Source organism: Trichoplusia ni, chromosome 11 (genome assembly GCF_003590095.1).
Source record: "Trichoplusia ni isolate ovarian cell line Hi5 chromosome 11, tn1, whole genome shotgun sequence".
In the NCBI taxonomy this organism is placed as follows: Eukaryota; Metazoa; Arthropoda; class Insecta; order Lepidoptera; family Noctuidae; genus Trichoplusia; species Trichoplusia ni.
In genome coordinates, this window is record NC_039488.1 from 8,162,119 (window position 1) to 8,183,361 (window position 21,243).

At 36.8% G+C, this 21,243-nt stretch overlaps 1 protein-coding gene across 2 annotated transcripts; it reads left to right on the plus strand.

Annotated features, from left to right (window-relative positions):
• The first annotated feature begins 1,838 nt into the window (after positions 1-1,838).
• On the plus strand, positions 1,839-21,220 carry LOC113498746 (ankyrin-3-like). 2 transcript variants are annotated; one of them, XM_026878886.1, is made up of 10 exons: positions 1,839-2,078; positions 15,959-16,074; positions 16,687-16,841; positions 17,170-17,302; positions 17,778-17,960; positions 18,395-18,500; positions 18,887-19,027; positions 19,897-19,988; positions 20,314-20,463; positions 20,847-21,220. In XM_026878886.1, the coding sequence occupies exons 2-10, from the start codon at positions 15,964-15,966 to the stop codon at positions 21,165-21,167; spliced, it is 1,392 nt and encodes a 463-aa protein (XP_026734687.1). In that variant the 5' UTR covers positions 1,839-2,078; positions 15,959-15,963; the 3' UTR covers positions 21,168-21,220. The 2 variants fall into 2 exon arrangements, with proteins under 2 accessions (XP_026734687.1, XP_026734686.1); XM_026878885.1 differs by lacking the exon at positions 1,839-2,078 and adding an exon at positions 8,193-8,345.
• The last annotated feature ends 23 nt before the right edge of the window (positions 21,221-21,243 follow it).

Sequence of the window (21,243 nt, forward strand, 5' to 3'; positions counted from 1 at the left end):
CCATAACAGTTGACATAATATGTCTCGACTCCAGCGAGTTCTAACTTAATTATTTATTACAGCAAAACAAAATAAAAAATATTGTAAAATACTTACTGCACTTCATCATCATCATCATCAGCCCATATTCGTCCACTGCTGGACATAGGCATCCCCAATCACACGCCATCGAGATCTATCTCCGGTTCCTCGCGTCCAGCTCCTGCCATCTTGCGCAGATCATCACTCCACCGTGCCTGTGGACGTCCTACACTACAAAAGTTATTTATGCATCTTTGACAGTCGTTAAAGCTAGAAAGTCTAACAGCCAGTTTTACTTAGGGGTATCGTGTTGCCCAGGTAAAACACTAGGATATTCAGAGCCGACTATAGCCCCCTAATTCTTCTGATAGGGGAAATCATCTAATTAATTCTCCCCTTTTAGGTTAAACGAAAGGGAGTGTCAGACTTCTACTGACTAAAACCCACCCTTGTTCTATTGCCCTTTGCCACAGTAGAGTATCTATATTACTCTACTGTGCCTTTGCTTACCGGGGAGGTGGTAAGCCATTCAGACAATCCCACTGTCCCAGCAGGCGGCTTTAGACTTCTGAAATTTCAAGCCTATTTATGCTTCATCTCTCTGTATCTACTGTTTTAGTAATACGCTCCTATTTTCCCTTTAGGGTAGAAACCTTATTAACCGCGAAAGTTATCATTACTTAAAGCAAACATTACTTACGAAAATATTGTCAAATTATCTTTCGCAATTATAGTTTATGCATTATAATACATTAAGTAATAAAATATATAAATAAAAAAACTAGATTCTACTAAGGCAAAACAACAATTAGATTCATTATTAATTTAATTTATGTGACCCAGTTAATTTAAGTCTTATTTCTCAAAAATAACCTCAAAATATTGTCCTAGTTTTTTGCTCTTTCTTACAAAGGTGTTAAAAAGAGAGAAAAATAAGGACAATGTTTCTCGATCTCTCTCTCTCTCTCCCGATCTTGTTTTTAAGGTTATAAATCTGCAATAAACATAAAGTTCGTTGTCTTTGGCTAAAATCTTTGTTCTCAAATGGTATACAAAGAGGGCTGCAAGGTGTAAGACTGCGTAGGGAGAGGGAGACTGTTGGTATCCAGTCTTAAAACTCATTTATTTATTTTAGTCAACATATACAAAGATTTAAGTGTTATATGCTACGGCGTTTTAACTGTATATTATGTCGATTACAGGTATCTCAAAAGAAGGTTTTGTTTATCGGAGTTGAATCGATATCCACATGGCTCTTTTATTTTAAATTTTGCTACATCAGGAAGATAATTATTCAAAGATTTTGTGTAAAACCCCCAACTTATTTTTTTTAAAAAAGCGCGGAACTTTCAAAACTTTCAGACATAAAAAAAACCATTAAATACCATTAGTATGTATAAAGCTGAAGAGTTTGTTTGTATGTTTGAACGCGCTAATCTCAGGAACTACTGGTCCAAATTGAAAAATTATTTTGTGTTGAATAGACCATTCATCGAGGGAGGCTTTAGGCTATAAACCATCACGCTGCGACTAATAGGAGCGAAGATACAATGGAAAATGTGAAAAAAAACAGGGCGGGTATAAATCATAACTTATATTTTCTTCCCACGGGGACGAAGTCGCGGGCAACAGCTAGTCAACTAATAAAAACCATTCATCTACAAAATCCATACATTACTCTCACATACGTCAATAAAGTTCAAAGTTCAAAAAAACAACAACCGATAACAACCCCATTCACCCTGTAAACCGAACGCAACATACTTCGTATTTGGCAAGCTGCCATATTGGAAAACCTCCAGAAATCATTTATACTTCACAACAACAGTTCGATCTCGCCTATTTTACCGTACGGACGTTTCGTTAGACAAAATAAGAGAAATAACAAAACAAAATAAACAATAATATTAGTTTATTGATTCACAATAAATTTTAGGTTATTGTAGTTTGACAGGTGACAGTTTGAAAGCGCGGGAAAGTCCGCCATTTTTCAGCAGACAAAGGTCATTGTGTTATAATTCTCTGGATTTGTTTTTCTGTCGTCAGGTGGTGAAAAGGTAAGAATTTGTTACGTTTTTCTTTATTTTTACGTGTTTTATAATAACTCTGACGATTCAACAGGTGCCATTTTGAAAATAGATTTTGATTTATTTTTGTCAATGATGTTCTAGTTATTCTCTTTGTGTTTAGTTCAGATAGTGATGACAATAAATAGTTAAATTGAACTATTTTGTTTAAAATATTTAATCTAATTTAATTTTACGTATGTCATTCTTGGTTTGACTCACATTTTACTAAAATAGAATTAGGCACTGGAATCAATTGAAATATTCTTAGATTTTATTCGTTACTTTGGGTTTTCCTTTGTGTCGCTATGTTAAAGGACGTGTTTCATAAAATATTAAATACAATAAAAAAATACTGAAATGTTTACTCCGTAGATACCTAGGTCACCGTATTCTTCCTATTAGATTATTTCAAACCATTCCTTTACAGAAACTTTATGCTTTTGGACTTCATGCGTATTCGCAATATCCTACTAATACGATACACGTGAAAGTTTGTATGTATGGATGTTTGTTCCTCTTTCACGCAACAACCACTGAACGGATTTAGACGAAACTTGGTACACAGATAGTTTATTACCAGGATTAACACATAGGGTAGTTATTATCCCGATTTTATGTTGCCATAGGATCATTTTCGATTTAAAGCGGGCCCGCGTGCAACAGCTATTTAATTAATAAACGCAGGCACATAAAACACAAACCGTTTTTGTTATTGCCAAATCGAGCGGAAGATACCAAATCGGACTATAAATTTTATTTTCATACAAAACAAAATGGCGTATCTTGGCCACGTTTTAACTCTCATATAAACGTAAATAAACGATCAATCATGGAGTTAATTACTTTGGCTCCCTTTAACGAACGAATTTCCGAAACTTCCGTTTTTAGATTCTCCGAAGTCTCATTTTGTCTTTGTCATTTTCAAGTGGAATTTTGAGATGTATATAGAGATACTATCAAATGTTGTTTTGCCCTAGTCCAGTTAAAAACGTTGTAAATTACATACGAATGAAAAAAATTAAAATGCTCTTAGGGGTATGAAAAATGTATATGTGGAATTTCATAAAAATCTGTCGATCCGTTTCGGAAGAATTCAATTACGTGACACGACAATTTTATATGTTAGAAATAATCTTTTAACTAGATACTAAATTAATATTAGAATATGCAATTGGTGAAATAAGGGACTACTCCGCATTGCTCTGCACCGTATATTGCAATGTCTTTATTTTACAACTGCAATAAGTCTTACTTCAAGATTTGGTTGTTAATTATTTCTTGAATTTTCTTGTTCTTCTCTTAAAAACGATATCCACACTTAGGAATTTGTTGCGGCTGTTTCAAGTCACATGTACAAAGATACCCAGACTCACAACAAGCATTCGTGGATCACACAAACGCCTATCCTACGCAGGGATCGAATCCACGAGACCTCAAGCACATTAGGCTTGGCGTGGTGTCTTCTACCACTCGGCTATCCGTGCAGGCTCACGAATCACGACGTGGCCTAAAGCGTATCTTACATCATCATCATCATCAGCCCATATTCGTCCACAGCTGGACATAGGCCTCCCCAATTCCAGAATTCTCCCATCGGAATCTATCATCGGAGTGTCTCTTACAAAAAGTCAAACTTCTTTAAGATGTGGTGGTATACCCCAGTTTACGTCCTCAAGTCAAATAACTGAATCTGCGTTGCCAACACCAACACGAAAACACACGAGCGTTTTGAAAACATGTTTTTGTTTATAAAGCCATAGTTCTCAAAACATACCTTCGGTAGAAATACGGTTTGTACCTGTACAAATGCACCGTCCTTTGGGAGTATAACCTCAAATAATACCAGCCTATAAATGTCCTACTGTTGGGCGCAGGTTTCTTTCCGTATACCAAAATGGGATAGGATGAAATTACTATCAGATGTCGCATTCAATTCAGAGTGTTGCAGATTTTCTCCCGGAACTGATTTAATTCCTTATTAAACGTTTCACGTTTCTGCCGCCACGTGTGCTCATGATTAAAGACTGGTTGTGTCCGATGTCCAATATCATCTATGTCATTATGACCGTAGAGAGTTTAAAGAGGGGGATGTCAAGTATATTATTTGCAAGTACTTTGATTGTTCTCTAATCTGACTGCATGGATAACCGAGTGATTGAGGTCACCACGCCAATTCCATAGTCCTGCGCACGTCGTGTCGCGGTTTCGTACCCCGCGCAAATAGCATTTGTGTGATCCACGAATGCCTGTTCTGAGTCTGGGTGTCTTTGTGCACGTGATTTGTATGTTTGTAAACCGCCCGCGACACAAGGATTAAATTCCTTATTATGAGAGTCGTTTTCTTAATAAAAACAAACAAAGATGTCTCAATAAAATTTGTATTTGGTTTATAAGTTCCTAATAATGATTAAATCCTCTTAACCAAGCACATGAAGTCTCAATGAGATGTGTGTGGGCGTCAGTATATAGTACAGGGTGTTTATCATGAACTGTTTTATCAGAACACGATTAATCAATATTGTTGTCAACTTTTTTGGCAATCGTTCTTTACAAATCATTGCCCTGCAGTCTGCAGTCCATTCGTATGCAAATATGACGTACTAGCTGTTGCCCGCGACTCCGTCCGCGTGGGCTTCATGGGTTTACAGCGCGCGGTGATTCCCGTTTCCGCAGGAATGTCGGGATAAAATGTAGCGGCAAAAACCGCTGTGCTAATTTTTCTTTCTTTTAAATAAACAATATTTAAGCCAAATTTAAAACACTTAGTCCATTCCAAAAGAAAAGTTTCGTATAAACTTTGAAGCTCATTACACCCCTATACAGCCCTTTTTAGGTAAAAGAATCCTATGAACTTTCTCAGGCTCTATCTGTGTACCATTACGATCAGTTCAGTAGTTTTTGCGTTAAAGTGAGATAGACAGACAGACAGAGATACTTTCCAATTATAATAACGTACGCACATTTAAAAAATAAAGCCGAAAAATACTATTTCAGACGTATCCGTATGTATTTTTAAGTAATACTTCAGTTATTTATACATATGCATGCATAAACTACAATTTGTTAAATTGTAGATTCTGAAAGTCGTAATCTATACTAATATATGAAGCTGAAGAGTTTGTTTGTTTGTTTGAACGCGCTAATCTCAGGAACTACTGGTTCGAATTGAAAAAATATTTTTGTGTTGAATAGGCCTTTTATCAAGGAAGGCTATAGGCTATATAACATCACGCTGCGACTAATAGGAGCAAAGATACAATGGAAAATGTGGAAAAAACGGGGAAAATTCTAACCACGTGGACGAAGTCGCGGGCAACAGCTAGTTTATTATAACTCCATGTTCTCTAGTCAGGAAATGGCTTTATTAAAAACTAGCTGATCCATACGTTGTAATAATTATTTTGCTGCTGTGTCATATAAAATCAGTCATATAATGTCCAAAGATGTTCACTGAAATTTAACGTAATAAAAAGCAACGGTATTCCAAATTACATCGTTTGAACGCGTAAAGTAAGTGTTGTGGTAAGGATTAACAATATTTTATAAATAACGAGGAGCTAAGCTATAACCGCAGAAGTGAAACGATCACAGGTTAAGCTATGCTTGACGTGGTTGGTCCGTAGATGGGTGACCATCTTTGTCATAAGGAGTTCCTCCGTGTTTCGGAAGGCACGTTAAATTGTGGGTTAAATTGGGTGCTGTTATTCTTACATCTTTGACTGTCGTTACAGGTAGTCAGAAGCTTGAAAAGTCTGACAACCAGTCTAACCAAGGGGTATCGTGTCGCCCTGGTAACTGGGTTGAGGAGGTCAGATAGGCAGTCGCTCCTTGTAAAACACTGGTACTTAGCTGAAACCGGTTGGACTGGTAGCCGACCCCAACATAGTTGGGAAAAGGCTAGGACAATGAAACAACTTCGCAAAACAGGATTGTTTTAGAAAATTATCGTTAAAGTGGGTCAACCTTAAAAGATAGACAGACATGCTCTTGTGAAATTTTTGGAGGAAAAAGTCCATCATGTACATGGTTCTTATGTAAATATGTATTACTAGCTTTTCGCCCGCGGCTTCACCCGCGTCGAGGTCGGTTATATCGCGTTTCCAAGTATTCAAAAGTGCGGGATAAAAACTATCCTATGTTCTTTCTCAAGGTCAACTCTATCTCTGTACTAAATTTCATTAAAATCAGTTCAGTGGTTTAGGCGAGAAAGCGTAACAGACAGACAGACAGAGTTACTTTCGCATTTATAATATAGCTGTTGCCCGCGACTTCGTCCCCGTGGGTAGAAGATGTAAGTTATGATTTTACCTGCCCTGTTTTTTTCACATTTTCCATTGTATCTTCGCTCCTATTAGTCGCAGTGTGATGGTTTATAGATTTAAGCCTTCCTCGATGAATGGTCTATTCAACACAAAAATAATTTTTCAATTTGCACCAGTAGTTTCTGAGATTAGCGCGTTCAAACAAACAAACAAACTCTTCAGCTTTATATATTAGTATAGATTAGTAGGGATTTTTTGAAATTCTGTATCCAAAGAGCAAGAACGATATAATGACAAAAATTGAATAAAAATAACATTTTAATATCAAATGTTGTTAGAACTTGGTTTATCTTTGTTCAGAACCGTCACTATGGCAAGACTCACAGGTTTTCATGACTCTAATTGGGCCCAATAAAACTAAAAGTATACATAAATATTCACGTACATTTTTTAAATGAACTCAATTCAAGTGAAGTCATTGCCGAGGCTAAATCCCGCTAAATATATCGCCATCTTGTTTTTGTTTTGGCGGCAAATAACAGATGAGTGTAACGCCATCTTTTTTTAATGCCATTTTATTGAGTCATTCATTTTGAAAAAAAATAGCTTGTTTGAAGGAATGTGAGTTTTATTTTGCGCCTTTTTTGGCTTTATTAGGTAATAAAGTTTTAAAATAAATTGAAGAATATTTGTGAATAAAATAAACAGTGTTTATTTATCAGTGTAATATTAAGCCAGGAATTTAAAAGAAAACCTTACATTATTGCTTGCTTAGTTGACCAATAAAATTTGAAAAAAAAAAGGAAATGGAATGGTGATTACCGAAAGTCTATGAATATCATCTCGACTTTCGGTCATCTGTGGTTATAACAATACAAAAAAATAAGAAACAGTTCAAATCTCACCCTCTTTAATAAATATTTGCAAAATACAATAATTTTGTAATAATTTATCTCCGAACACGTGGAAAACTACACACATCATCACAATACAGCAAGAATTCATTACTGCCCAATTAATTTACTATAATAAAACATTCAATTAATAAAATCAAACAACAAATCACGTGAGACAGTCTCAATGAAAGATCATCTTAAACACTAATAAATCAATTCATTGACGTGAACGCCCTGGCGAGGTCACTTCGTGCGGTGCAGCTGTCAAACACAAACGGTTGCCATAGCAACGCGCGCGTGATTGGCATAGACATCTGAACGACGACGTCGGCGATGACCTTGTATTGCCGTCCTATAAAATTTATCGTATGTCATATATGTGTTGTGATATGTTTATTGGTTTGTTAATATATTAAATTCGTTATTATTTATGTTAGTTAATATTGTATCTTATAGCGTTGCTTTAATAACAAATCGCTGTTTTGACTGCACGGCTATCCGAGTGGTTCAGATTACCACGCCAAACCCACTGAGGGCGATGCGTCACGGGTTCGATCCCCGTGAAGGACAAGCTTTCGTGTAAACCACGAATGCGTGTTCTGAGTCTGAGTGTATTTGTGAATGTGCAACGTTTGTGAACCCCCCGCGACACAAGGATTAAATTCCTTAATGTCCGAGTCTTATTAACAAAACAAAAAACAAGTGTATTTCCAGATATTCTTAAAATCTCTTCATTTTAATGTATTATCTTTAAATGTTTCATTCTATATTATGTCCAAAACTTTCATTCCCCTTTTTGGCCTAATGCCCGTATGATGCCCATAAAACCACCCACAGCAATTTATCTGTAAAACCAGTCTTTCTGATACAGTGTCGCAAGAAACAACGTGAATTACTGCGTATTGCGAATAAAGAGCTTAAGACGTTCTTAAATGTCTATTTGTAACTTGTTTTACACCTTAAAGTGACAGTCTGGGACTTTAAGGTGTATGAAAAGAAGCGCGCGAGAGTGTTAACCTAAGTACAAGTTTGTTGAAGGAGTGTTTGTGAATGGTTTCGAATCATGTCTTGGAGTCACAGTGAATTAAAATTGACAAGTATGTATGTTTATTATTTACTATTATTTACTATTTACTTCCTCTGCCTTAAGAAAGGTGGAGAAGTATAGACTATTACCAGATAAAATCACAGGAATGTTTAACTCTTCTCTTGTTCCTGAGAGCATGGGAACGCGACCCCAACTACCACGATTCCCGTCCCGTCAGGAATGATCCTTTTAAATGGGACATATATGAATCCTACACCAACCAAGACTCAATCCAAATAAATATGCAACTGATAAACTTATAAAACATTCTCTCTACTGTAAATAGTACCTATAATCCATGTGATAATAGGTACTATCATACAATTAAATAGTTCAAACTACATTACTATGATTCATGAGCAAACTTCTTTTAAGCAACCCAAAAATCGATCCAGTCGATTTCATTTCCTTTAAAAACTAACGCGATATTATTAAACAATCGAATAATTTTCGTTCAGAAACTTCAATAAAATTGTCAATACCTGTACACGCATAATGGCGTATCAACTACAGTCCCAAACTTAATCGTGGCAGCTTCATTGAGAAGGGATCAACAGTCGTTTGGCTAGTAAAATTGATGCATCGTCCAATAAATTTATAACAGTCAGCCATATTGGATATCACTCAAAAATTAATAATTTCGTAACTTTTTTTGTTCGTTGCTAATTGAGACACACCCACACACATTCTAGATCGATGTGAGTGTTGCCAGATTGATAGTAATTTTATTCTTCCGGAAAATCTGTTTTGATGTCTTCCGCCGGTCGGCGCCATGTCAAATGAAGCCCATTCATGCTCAAGTTTTGTCAATGGTAAACATGTGATGTATATGGGTATATTTGTTTTTTCTTTCCGTTCATAGTTCACGCCTATATCTAGTTTAGATAACCTAGTCTCGGCCACAGTAAAGTCTAGATTTCGATCACACACTCCGTCTTTTCGAATGTTGTGTGAACTTTAGAAAGTAATATCACAGCTTCCGTGTTTCGGAAGGCACGTACAAATGTGGCTCTGATTTTTCTCCAATCGTTTCTACCGCGCTATGAGAGTGCGGGAATAGAGAGTGCCCCTGTGTTGTCACACGCGCGTGTACTATATATGTCCTGCAGCTGGCTAGTGTCTTGTAACACTAGCCGCAGTGGCCGAAACACGATCAGGTTTTTGATCTCCTTCCATTTATGTTTACTACTCACCATCTTTCTCTCCTTACTTCCTCATATGGTCTTCTCTTTCGCCCAATGTTTCTATTTCATTAATTTTCTTCCCCATACCATAAAATACCGCTACGAAAACATTCGTATCCATTCCAGGAAAAAATATTTTTATGATCTGACTTTTTTTCTTAATTACTTTTTTTATGGGCCTCCAAAAAAGGCAGTACACGTGTAAGAGTACTTCTAAAACTAGATAGATATAATATCCATAGCCGAGTGGTTGAGGTTACCACGTCAAACGCACTGAAGGAGACGTATCGCGGGTTTGATCGCCGAGCTTGACAAGCATTTATGTGATCTACGGATTATTGCCCTGAGTCTGGGTGTCTCATGTTTTATGCGTTGCTTGAATGTTTGTACGCTGGCAAAAAGATTAAATTCTTTAACGCGGGAGTCGTTTTTAAACAGGAAAAGAATGACTGATATTGCATTACAGGTGCAAATCAAATCAAGCGACAAAATTTCGGATATTTCGTGAATTACAGTTGGTTGCTATGTCGCTTTTACACGACGCAATTCCGTTAGTTTTTTGTTTCGCTCAGAAGCTACGCAATAATTTGGATTAATATAGGCACGTCACGGCGTCAAGTCTCAATGGAGGATGGCCATCTGCGTAGAATATTCCAGCATACGATTTTATACGCCACACAATTTTACTAAATTAATAAACCGGGCGAAACAGTGCGGAACGTTCCTGGTCGATACAATGAATTTCTAATTATTGTTTTGGTAAAAAGCTTAAGAGAAAAGTTATAGTTTGAAATTAAATTCGATTGCCATTAAATTCATCGGCCATTGTAACTAACAGAACCGGGGATTTTTCTGAAACTGGATTTATTTGAATTCGGGTCTAGATTTGGTCATGAAATGATACTTAACGAACCAAGATCGAGTAGCGATTATTGTCTGTTGTCAGTGTCGTTAGCCATCAATCGAGTATAGTTCCACATCTTGCCACTGCATGAAGTGGCGCTAGTATTGGATTCGAGAATACCAACTTCTTTAAATCACACCTCGATTCGTCTAGGAATAAGCGTTCAGATCAAAACGTGCGTAGTTTTTATAGTCATATACATATACACATCCGAAATCCTAAAATAAGTTACCTTGACTCAAGATTAAGTAGTGAGTGACATAAAATCGTTTTTCCTTTTGGAACCAACCCAATTTCACGATCAAAACAAAATAACTAGATCCCTCGAATACTTTAAATAATTAACATTTAAAAGGATATAAGGGGTCAAGTTAATCTGGTTTTTAAATAGGCCATTGACACTTTTTAGAGTTGTCATTTCAGTTCGACAGATGGCGTTAGCGGGTTTTGCATTTACAAACATTTGCGCACCGAAAGTTATTTTTAAGTATTGCCAGCTTAGAAAATCAATGAAAGTCGGTATCTGTATAGTTTTAATGGATGTTTTCCGGGCGATTTGCCTTGATTTAGTTAAAGACATGTTCAATGGGTATTGGTTATGAATGAATATGTGACATAATGATGATTATTTTAAGACTGATTGCGGGTCTAAATAAATAGTAATAAAACGAGTTTCACACAACAGCAGCAGTCAAATTTAACAAAGCTATATAATATTACTAGCTGATGCCTGCGACTTCGTCCCCGTGGGTAGAAGATATAAGTTATGATTTATACCTGCCCTGTTTTTTTTTCACATTTTCCATTGTATCTTCGCTCCTATTAGTCGCAGCGTGATGGTTTATAGCCTAAAGCCTTCCTCGACGAATGGTCTATTCAACATAAAAATATTACTTTAATCTGGACCAGTAGTTCCTGAGATTAGTGCGTTCAAACAAACAAACAAACTCTTCAGCTTTATATGTATATTAGTATAGAGTATAGATATAGATGAGTACTAAACAACTGATAAACATACTTATATATTTCTAAATACATACATAATATAGATAAATTACACCCAGACACAGAACAAATGATCGTGCTCATCACACAAACATTTGTCCTGGGGAACAATCGAACCATTGGACTAATGGACTAGTCAAATGTTTGATATATACTATTTAAGAAATGAAGAACAAAAGTAGTTCTTTTAGAAAACTTTGAAAATTCTAGAAATGTGTTCAAATTTCTCAAAGTATTTTTAAAAATAAATACTTCCAAAAAAACGTTACGGTGGTTACACAAAAATATGAAAAAAGCCATTAAGTATTTATTTATATATTTTCTATATATTTACCTCTTTAACTCATTAATAATCATCATACATCCTTAGTTAATTAATAAATAACCTATGAAATGTTTTCGGGGAACCTCGCTGACGTAAAATTGGCGCGAAAACTACGCCATTTTCTTCAATTTGGAGCGACGCCATGTTTGTTTTTTCTTTTTAAAATAAATGATGACAATCTACGGCCATACTGTCTGGGTTTGATAAATTTAAATGTAGTTTACTGATTTATATTATGGATGATCTATTAGCTACATTTTAAATGGACTCAAGTCAAATTTAAAGATAGTTATTCATTCCTGTCATGTGTAGAGCATAATATACTAATAACAATAATGGTAGGTCCATTTGAATCAAATTTGTAAATTTTTGACGTTCTAGGGTACGCATAGTCGAGCAGTTGAGATCACCACGCCAAATCCGTGGGCGACGTGTCGCTGGTTCGATACCACCGTAGAATTGTAAATATAATAATAATTACAATTCTACGGATTAAATAATATAATTGGAAAAAGAAATATATATATAAATAAATAATTCGGTGAACTTCGCTACGAAACGGATATTAAAATCGGTCCAGCCGTTAAGGAGGTGTGACAATCTATATCTATACTAATATATAAAGCTGAAGAGTTTGTTTGTTTGTTTGTTTGAACGCGCTAATCTCAGGAACTACTGGTCCAAATTCTTTTTGTGTTGAATAGACCATTCATCGAGGAAGGCTTTAGGCTATAAACCATCACGCTGCGACTAATAGGAGCTAAGATATAATGGAAAGTGTGAAAAAAACCGGGCAGGTATACCTAAATCATAACTTATATCTTCTACCCACGGGTACGAAGTCGCGGGCAACAGCTAGTAGAGAATATAGAGAAGTGACAATATATATAAACATACGTTTAAGATACATGAATCGTCCGTAGGCATCTAGTAAACTATTAGAAAGACAGAATGTACAAAAATAATCAACAATTTGATAGCAATGGCCAGTCCTATAAAGAGATTACCCAAAAAACAGATCCAAAACAAAAACACTCCCACAAACACGTGAAAACACACCTTCATTTATAAATAAAGACAGCATGATATATTCTGTAGGTCAATAAACAAAACGACCTTGTTTTGAACGAAACTCCTTATTTCTGCGTAATACCTGGGGCATTACAGTCACGTCCAAAGTAAATGTTTGTGATTGTGGAAGCGAGAGAGCATTATACAGCGTAGAGCGGCATCTCTCACTACAAGTACTGTTCTTTTGGAAAGAAAACAATATATTTTAAACTTCGCCATCTAGCCTCAAATTAAGCAAAGCTTTTATCATGAGTAGGTATACTAGACAACTGATAAACATAATACAGATCAGTTACATCCAGAAACAGAACAAAAATGATCGAAGTTATCACTCAAACATTTTCCTAAGTGAGAATCGAATGTCTTTCGGTATTACAGTCAGGGCCGCTAACCACTAGACCAACAGGCCAATCAATTGGCCCTAAAATTTTTCTTCCTCTTTATACATTTTTTGATTGAATTAACGGAAAATTTTCACCGCCATGTTTCAGTAACGTGCCCATTTGAAACCAACACGTAATCTAGTTCTCAAAACTCTGGTGACAGCAATTATCTAATTTTTAGACCGTGAACTCATTAACTGCGAGAACGTTGCCAGAGCCAACGAAATTATTATTATTTGGACTTTTAATGAGCGACTGAGATCATCAGTATAGGTGTTAAGAACTGAGCGGTGATTAATTGGAAATTCCAAAAAAAAAAATACCGGTCAAAAATGAGTAGAAAGCGGAAAGGCGGAATTTACGCTACGCCGCAAATTCGAGAGTATTTAACAAAGAGAATTTAATCTCCATATAGATAGAGATGGATTAAAACGACTAGCAACCGTTCTTCTTTCGTCGTTCTTTAATTTTAGTGGAAAGCAGTGTTTTAAGCCCGTAAGAAGAAATCCTGAGGTAGCTTTTTAGGATTATCCAAGGAGTAAAAACAGACCCCATTTACTAGTAAATTACAAGCTCTATCTGTAAAAGTGGTTGTCAAGACAAGGTTGACAAGACCGCCTGTTGTGGCGCTATGTAACTATTTACATTATTCAAATCCTCTTTTCTTGTGCTGTGTGAAATAAAGAATGTTCTATATATCTATTATCATTTCATCTGTCTTGCTATCACGAGTCATTTTTTACAGCTTCGTGGCGGACATACGGAGCTTCAGTAATACTTTTCCCATTTTACTCTTTGTGTGCCGATCCCTAATAATAAAACTATAGCTAATAACAATCCCACTGGATGACATTAAACACCACGCTAGCTCACTGCTGATTGCAATAACTGATTCCAATATTTCAAATACAGGTTTCCTCACCAGGTGTCCTTAGAAAATCTTTAGAAAAGTTAAACTTTACCTGCGTTAGGGTCGAACCTACATCTCCTGCATACAAATCCATATATAGATCCACAACGCCACGACGAGTCCGTTCGCAGTAGAGTCAGATAAATTAATGGCACCACGCGTACTCCACGCGGTACGCTTATCAATAAACTTGGATCATTGCCATCCTCATGCGGCGATGACGTATACCGTACACAAAGGCACTTACTTTTCATGTTTTTGACTCAAATTGTGGCGAAATATTCGTCATATTAGTCCAAATGACTCTTTGTTATATTAAATTATTAATGTGGATTTTTTTTCTGCCAAATTTTGACAGTTTTGCTTGCATGACTTTCGTTTTAAGGGAATTATATTTGAATGACGCTTGGATGAATGCTCGAAAATTTGTTAAAACAAAACTTGTTTCATTTATTTCCAAAAGACTTCAAAAATGAGGACTTGCTTAATTCGTCTGTATATTCTTTTTTATTATGTTTGTTAATCAGAACTTCGGACTGGGTGACCCTATTTTGTTGATTCTTTTTCCATTTAAGGTGTTAGAGCTGTCATTTAGAATAAAAGTCAAAAGAGGAGTGGATTAGGTAAGGTCTAATTTTGAGAGAGATATTAACCGGGGCTTTGTTCCCGAATAAAAAAATAAAACTAATACAATAATTATATGCTAAAGAACTTTACGCTCACTGTTCTCTCAGCCTGTTTTAAAGGAATTTAGTTTTTCTTCTTTGGTGTAACGCTAATGTCATCACCCCACGTCGAAGGCACAGCGTGGAGATTGGTATGTCGGACTCTCGCTGACTAAACGAACCGGCAGTAGAACGGGCCATCTCGCGAGTCCAACAATCACATGTCTTCCATAAATCCTTGTCCATCATCATTCAAAGACTCCCAATAACTCACGCATGTTTTTCACCTGACTGCGTACGTCGTTGGCAACGGAAATCCATTTATTATGATCCAAAGTAGTTATTGAGAGTAACGCGTGTTAAACGAAGATGTAACAACGTATTATATTCTATTTACGAAGCCACATGTGCCATTTCGTGTTTTATTCAGGATCTACCACGTTTTAAAGTTATTGTTCTGGTTGTGTGAGCGTGACAGCGTTATACACGGCATAGAGCGGCGTCTCTATTTCACACTCGCTTTTTTTACTGTCTTGGCGGTTGACAGCATTTGTGATCCAACGTTTTAAAGGATAACTCGTGTATTCGGATTTTTAGACAGATTTATTAAATTTGGAAAGGTTTTTTACGTTTGGTGCGGTTTTGTGTTGTTTTTGTTATTATTTTAATTCATTATGGAGGAACAAGATACTAGTGGTAAGATAGTGTTGTTATTATAATAAGATTTGTTATTTTTGGTGATTTATCAAAGTGTATTTCACTTTGATAAATCACCAAAAATAGTTTTGGTACGTGAAGAAAGTTGTATTTTATTGTTAAGTCACGCAACGATTTATTCCACGTATTTATCGACTTTGCCCAACTAATTTCGGACCCAACCGGAGTCCATAATCATTTTGATTGTTTCAAACTTATTGATACGGACGGGATGAAATGACAGCTAGTTAGCAGCTAGTAGCAGCTTTCCACCCAGTAGAACCTTGGATTATTTGTCTCGCTCGTTACGTCTATGGTAAGATGTTTGCAAATAAACGAATTTACAAACTCCTTTCCTCCGATCCGAAGTCCTGCGGTAACGAACACAGATACAAAATACTAACGAAATTCAGAACCACCTTCATTTTGAAGTCATGCCCATTCCCTCCCACGTTTAATCTTTAATTCTCTTGTTCCCAGTGACGATGCCGTCAGAGGTGATATCGGGCAAGTCCATGCAGCGGGAGCTAGCTGACTCCATCATCAGGATGGTGCCTCTAGACGAGATCAGGATACTGCTGGCGTGTGGAGCTAAGGTGTGTACTGCATGGATAGCCCAGTGGTGGTGGTAGGCAAGACAAATTCACTATGAGCGACGTGTCGCGCTGACGATCCTCGTTTAACAAGCATGTGTGTTTTTCGTGAGTGTGTGTCCTGAGTCTGGGTGTTTTGTGCATGTGACTTAAATGTTTGGGAAAATCACACGAAACAAAGATTTAATGCACGCTGCATTTTGCAGGTTTTAAAAACAGCTGCCTTTTAAAAATCTTCATTCCTGGAATAATTTCTCGGTTGTCGGTGTAGTTTTGTCTTTTTTGACTATATTATAGGTCAAAACGATACCCCTTAGTGAAACTGGTTGTCAGACCTTGCTAGCTATCTCATTCCCCGTAACGACTGTCAAAGATGAGTAAAAAGCAGCCGGGTCCCACAATTTAACGTGCCTTCTGAAACTCAGAGAAACTCTATATGACATAGATGGACACACAGCCACTTACCGATTGTATAAAGTTTAACTTAACCTGTTATCTATCAACTTGTGCAGTTGTAATTTACCCACTACCGAAATGATAGTCATTAAATGATTCCTTAATGAATACTCCTTTTTTGGATAGTCTTGTAACATTAGCACATTTGAACATTTGCAGGTGAACGAGCCAGTGACCCAAGGCCTCAGGCCCCTGCACTACGCGATCTGGCAGCGATACCTAGAGGCCACCCGGCTTCTCGTGGTACGGGGGTGTGACGTCAACGCCAGAGATGACTGCGGGTACAGTGCATTGCATCTCGCCGCAGAACATGGGTGAGAGATTAGATAAAATTTTCGTTCTCAAAATGTATGAAAGGTACAATATTACTTAGGCTCAGCTGCTTGTCTGTCCGTCCTTCTGTTATCAGGCTGTTACTCATTAACCGTGACAGTTTGACTGATCTGTTTACTGTTTTAATCAAAATAGAATTCGACGAAGCAATGGTTGGTACAAAATTATAAATTAGAAAGAAAACAATTTTTCGCCGTTATGACACATATCGCATATAGGACACAATACAGACAAGAGTACATGTTAAAACAATAGAAACAAAAAGAACAAGATAGAAAAAAAATAGAAAGATGACCATAACTTTCACAGATATACAGAACTAGTGAAGCTTCTTCTAGAAAGTGGTGCAGCAGTTGACTACCGGCCGGACACCGGTGAGGAGTTCCCCAGGACCACGCTGTGCGATGAGCCCCTGAGGCTGGCCATCAGGAACAAGCATTATGTGAGTACTAGCGATCATGGCATCGCGAGCAAGTCGGTAAAACTTCACCGTCGGTAAAACAGTACTCCAAGTTGGAACTTCATTACTAAAACACTAGATGGCGCTGAAGTTACTTAAAACTTTTTCATGGTACTTTTATAACTTTCATAATAAAATATATGTAAAGACAAAGTTACATGATCTTCGGTTTTGTAGTTTATGCTTAAAAGTGGAAAAACCAGACTTGCTTTCACATTTATTATAATAAGTAGCAATGGCAATTATTGGTGGTTATCATTTGGAGTCACTTTGTATGTCTTTTTGTGCGAGTCAAAAACATCTCTGACGTATGAACTATCAATTATAAGTTCAATCCTTATGCCACGAAAGTTTTTACAAACATTCAAGCAAGACGCACGGAAACACATAGTACCTCAATGCTTCGATCATTGGGCAATCATCATCAAAAAGTTAATATTTATTTTACCATGCATAGGAGGTAGCCCGTCTTCTTCTAGAACATGGTGCTGACCCCAACAAGCGTTACTTCTTCGGGTCAGAGATCAACCTGGTCTCCGACCCTGAGTACTTGGAGCTGTTGTTGACCTTCGGAGCCAACCCTGACTCTAGGGACAGGGCTGGACTTACTCCACTTATGAAGGCTGCGAGGCAAAGGAAGGTAATAAAAAAACCCTTAAAATGTAAGGTTCTAACTGTCATGATAAAGTAAACTTGTCGAATACGCCAGGAATGAAATCTTTTTAATCTTAACCTTCTTTCTGAGATGATGGTACTTAGACTGACTGCGTAAGTTTGTTTGATAATGAAACTAAGTCATCGTTCTGGCCTTTTCCCAACTAGGTTGGGGTCGGCAGGATTCAGCTAAGTACCAGTGTTATACAAGGAGCGACTGCCTATTTGAATTCTGACCTCCTCAACCCAGTTACCTGAGCAACACGATACGATACCCCTTAGTTAAACTGGTTGTCAGACTTTCTAGCTTCTGACTACGTGTAACGACTATCAAAGATGTATGAATAACAGCCGGGACCAACAATTCAGCCTCTTTCTTTTTTATAATAAAACTGAGTGTTAATTAATATTTTTCCAAAGGGCATGGATGCGGTTCTTTTACTCATCAGTTTTGGTGCTGATGTCAACGCGATGGCAGACGCGAGGAACGACTATAGGACAGTCATGCACTATGCGGTATTAAGCGGTAGGTTTAACATGAAATTTTTTTTGCTTGACTCGAATAGCGGATAGGCGAACGTCAAATATGTAGTTTGGTCATATCAGTCCTCATATCAGTTTATTCTGGTTACTAATTGCTGGTGTGCTGATAGAGATTTCTTAAGAAATATGTTTTTATTAAAAAAAAAAACATATAAAAAAAACCGAAAGAAAATCTGAAAAAACACCGTCAAACGAAAAAACATAGATCAGTGACAGCTGTCATAATCGCGTCGCCCGCCATATAAATTAGTTTGAAATTTGTTGAAACTTGAGAAACTTCCCGATTACCGATTACTATTAACGATACACTATTCTAAAGTTAACTGTAGCTTTATAAAACAATTTCTTACACATTTTTACCGTTTCTAGGTAACCCTGAAGTCGTAAATCTGATGATAAAGCAAGGCGCTCGTGTAAATTACGAATGCCCAGAATTGAGTAAACCAAGTCCGATGGATCTTGCTATTTTAAAGGGAGATGTTGCGATGTTACAGATGCTATTGTCTGCTGGTAAGTTTCTTTTTACTTATATCTACGTTCTAATCTTAGTTACATCTAGCTTAAACTATAAGATTTGCTGACGAATCGAAATAACTTAGTAAAGAACGCAGTCTTATCAGAAGATATCAAATTTCATTTACACAATGTATGAAGTAGGTACCTATAAAAATAGTTATGTATGTACAACTATATCCTGTTACGTTGGTTCAGCTTATAAATGGTCATTTCTCAACTGCTTTTTTTTCTGCTAATGTGTGCACTGTTTTCCAGTAACTTGACCACAAAGCTAAATGAGGTCTGTACTAGTCTGTAATGAAGATGTTACAAATATTCATAATACATTGAGACATAGGTTTTTAGGGTTACATAGGGTTTAAAAATGGTATCCCACTATCACTGCAGTCTATATTTCCGTCAAGGCATGTATCTTATGAATTGTGATAGGTAGACAACGGCTGCTTTTACAAAAATTAAAATCAAAACAAAGTTCAGGAATTTTTGATTCAGTCATATATGTATACTAGCTGTTGCCCGCGATTTTGTCCCCGTGGGTAGAAGATATAAGGTATGATTTATACCTGCCCTGGATTTTTCACATTTTCCATTGTATCTTCGCTCCTATTAGTCGCAGCGTGATGGTTTATAGCCTAAAGCCTTCCTCGATGAATGGTCTATTCAACACAAAAAGATTTGTTTAATTTGGACCAGTAGTTCTTGAGATTAGCGCGTTCAAACAAACAAACTTCAGCTTTATATGTATATAGATTATGTGATGAGTTCTATTTTAATTGGTATTTCACCTTTTCATACAACGAGCTTCCCCTAGACCATGTTGTATCATTAGCCTCTTGAAGATACATAATGTAATGATGTTACAGGTGCTCAAGTAAACGCATCCAGCTCTGTAATCGGGTCTCCCCTCCATGTTGCCTGCTCCGACAATATAACTAACAGAAAAGAAATTGTTAAAGTAAGTATTTAATCGTGTTTTCTTTGCTGTATCCTATTCATTTCAGGATAGATAAGACAGTAGAAGTATTTAGTGTACTGTTTCTCTGTCTTTATATATATGTTATTTGAATGTTTGTGGAACCCCCCACAACATAAGGGTTTTATCATTTAATGAGGGAGTACTTTAAAAAACAAACATGATTTGGATACAGATGTAAATAGTAGCTAAGTAGTAAGAGTTTATAGTTACAAACAAAAGTTTTATAGTTACCCCTTAAAAAAAACATTGCTCACATCGTAATTAACATTACCAAAAGTATATAAATAAATCATGCTACTTCCAGATCCTTCTAGAAAGTGGAGCAGACCCCAACCTGAAGGTGTACAATGATGAGGATGCCACACAGCTCCGTCCAGCTCTTGCGGAGTACCTGGCCAGCAACCCGGAGCCCAGCGCTGAGATTGTGGCACTACTCCTCAGATACGGAGCCCGGGTAAGGCTAAAACATTTCTTTATTCGAAAATTACTCCTATTTTCCTGACTATGTTGGGGTCGGCTTCCAGTCTAACCAGATTCAGCTAAGTATTAGTGCTTTACAATAGGCGACTGCCTATCTGACCTCCTCAACCCAGTTACCTGGGCAACACAATACCCCATAGTTAGACTGGTATCTTTAGCCCAGGCCTCAAAATTATTGTAAAAATAAATAATTAAGTTTGGCAATGTTGTCATTTTTGAGTCTTTATTTATTTAATTCATCAAGAGATAAAAGAAAACAGCATTAGACACCTTTTTTTAATCATTTTTTTTTAACCTCTTTGTATGGTACTCGGACTTGACCAACTTATTAACTCTTATCAATTTACCATCTTTCAGGTCATCATGAAAACCCAATTCCGCGATCCCGACGGTATCCTGAACCACCTCCAGAACGTGACGTCAGAGGAGTACCAGCACATCTTCTATCTCCTTCTAGAGGCAGCTGAAGCCTTCGACCTCTGTATGATAAAAAGGAACAACACAGTCACTGCCATACAAAAAGAAGCCTTAATTACTCGCGCTAAGACACCAATCTCTCTAATAGCACAAACCAGGATATTCCTAAGAAGATACTTTAAAACTTCTCTCTGTGAGATTGTTCATGATCTAGAATTACCAAAAATCCTTCATCAATACTTACTTTTTAATTGCAGTTAAATTATTTTTTGAAGTATAAAGGTTTTATACTTGGCTGAAGGTGAATTCCTGTGCCTCATCTTTATGATGTTTTCGG

Coding starts and splice junctions, on each gene's coding strand:
- LOC113498746 (XM_026878885.1), top strand. CDS start 8,312: ATGTCTTGGAGTCACAGTGAATTAAAATTGACAA. Junction 17,961..18,394: donor AGGCTGCGAGGCAAAGGAAG/GTAATAAAAAAA, acceptor ATTTTTCCAAAG/GGCATGGATGCGGTTCTTTT. Junction 19,028..19,896: donor ACAGATGCTATTGTCTGCTG/GTAAGTTTCTTT, acceptor ATGATGTTACAG/GTGCTCAAGTAAACGCATCC.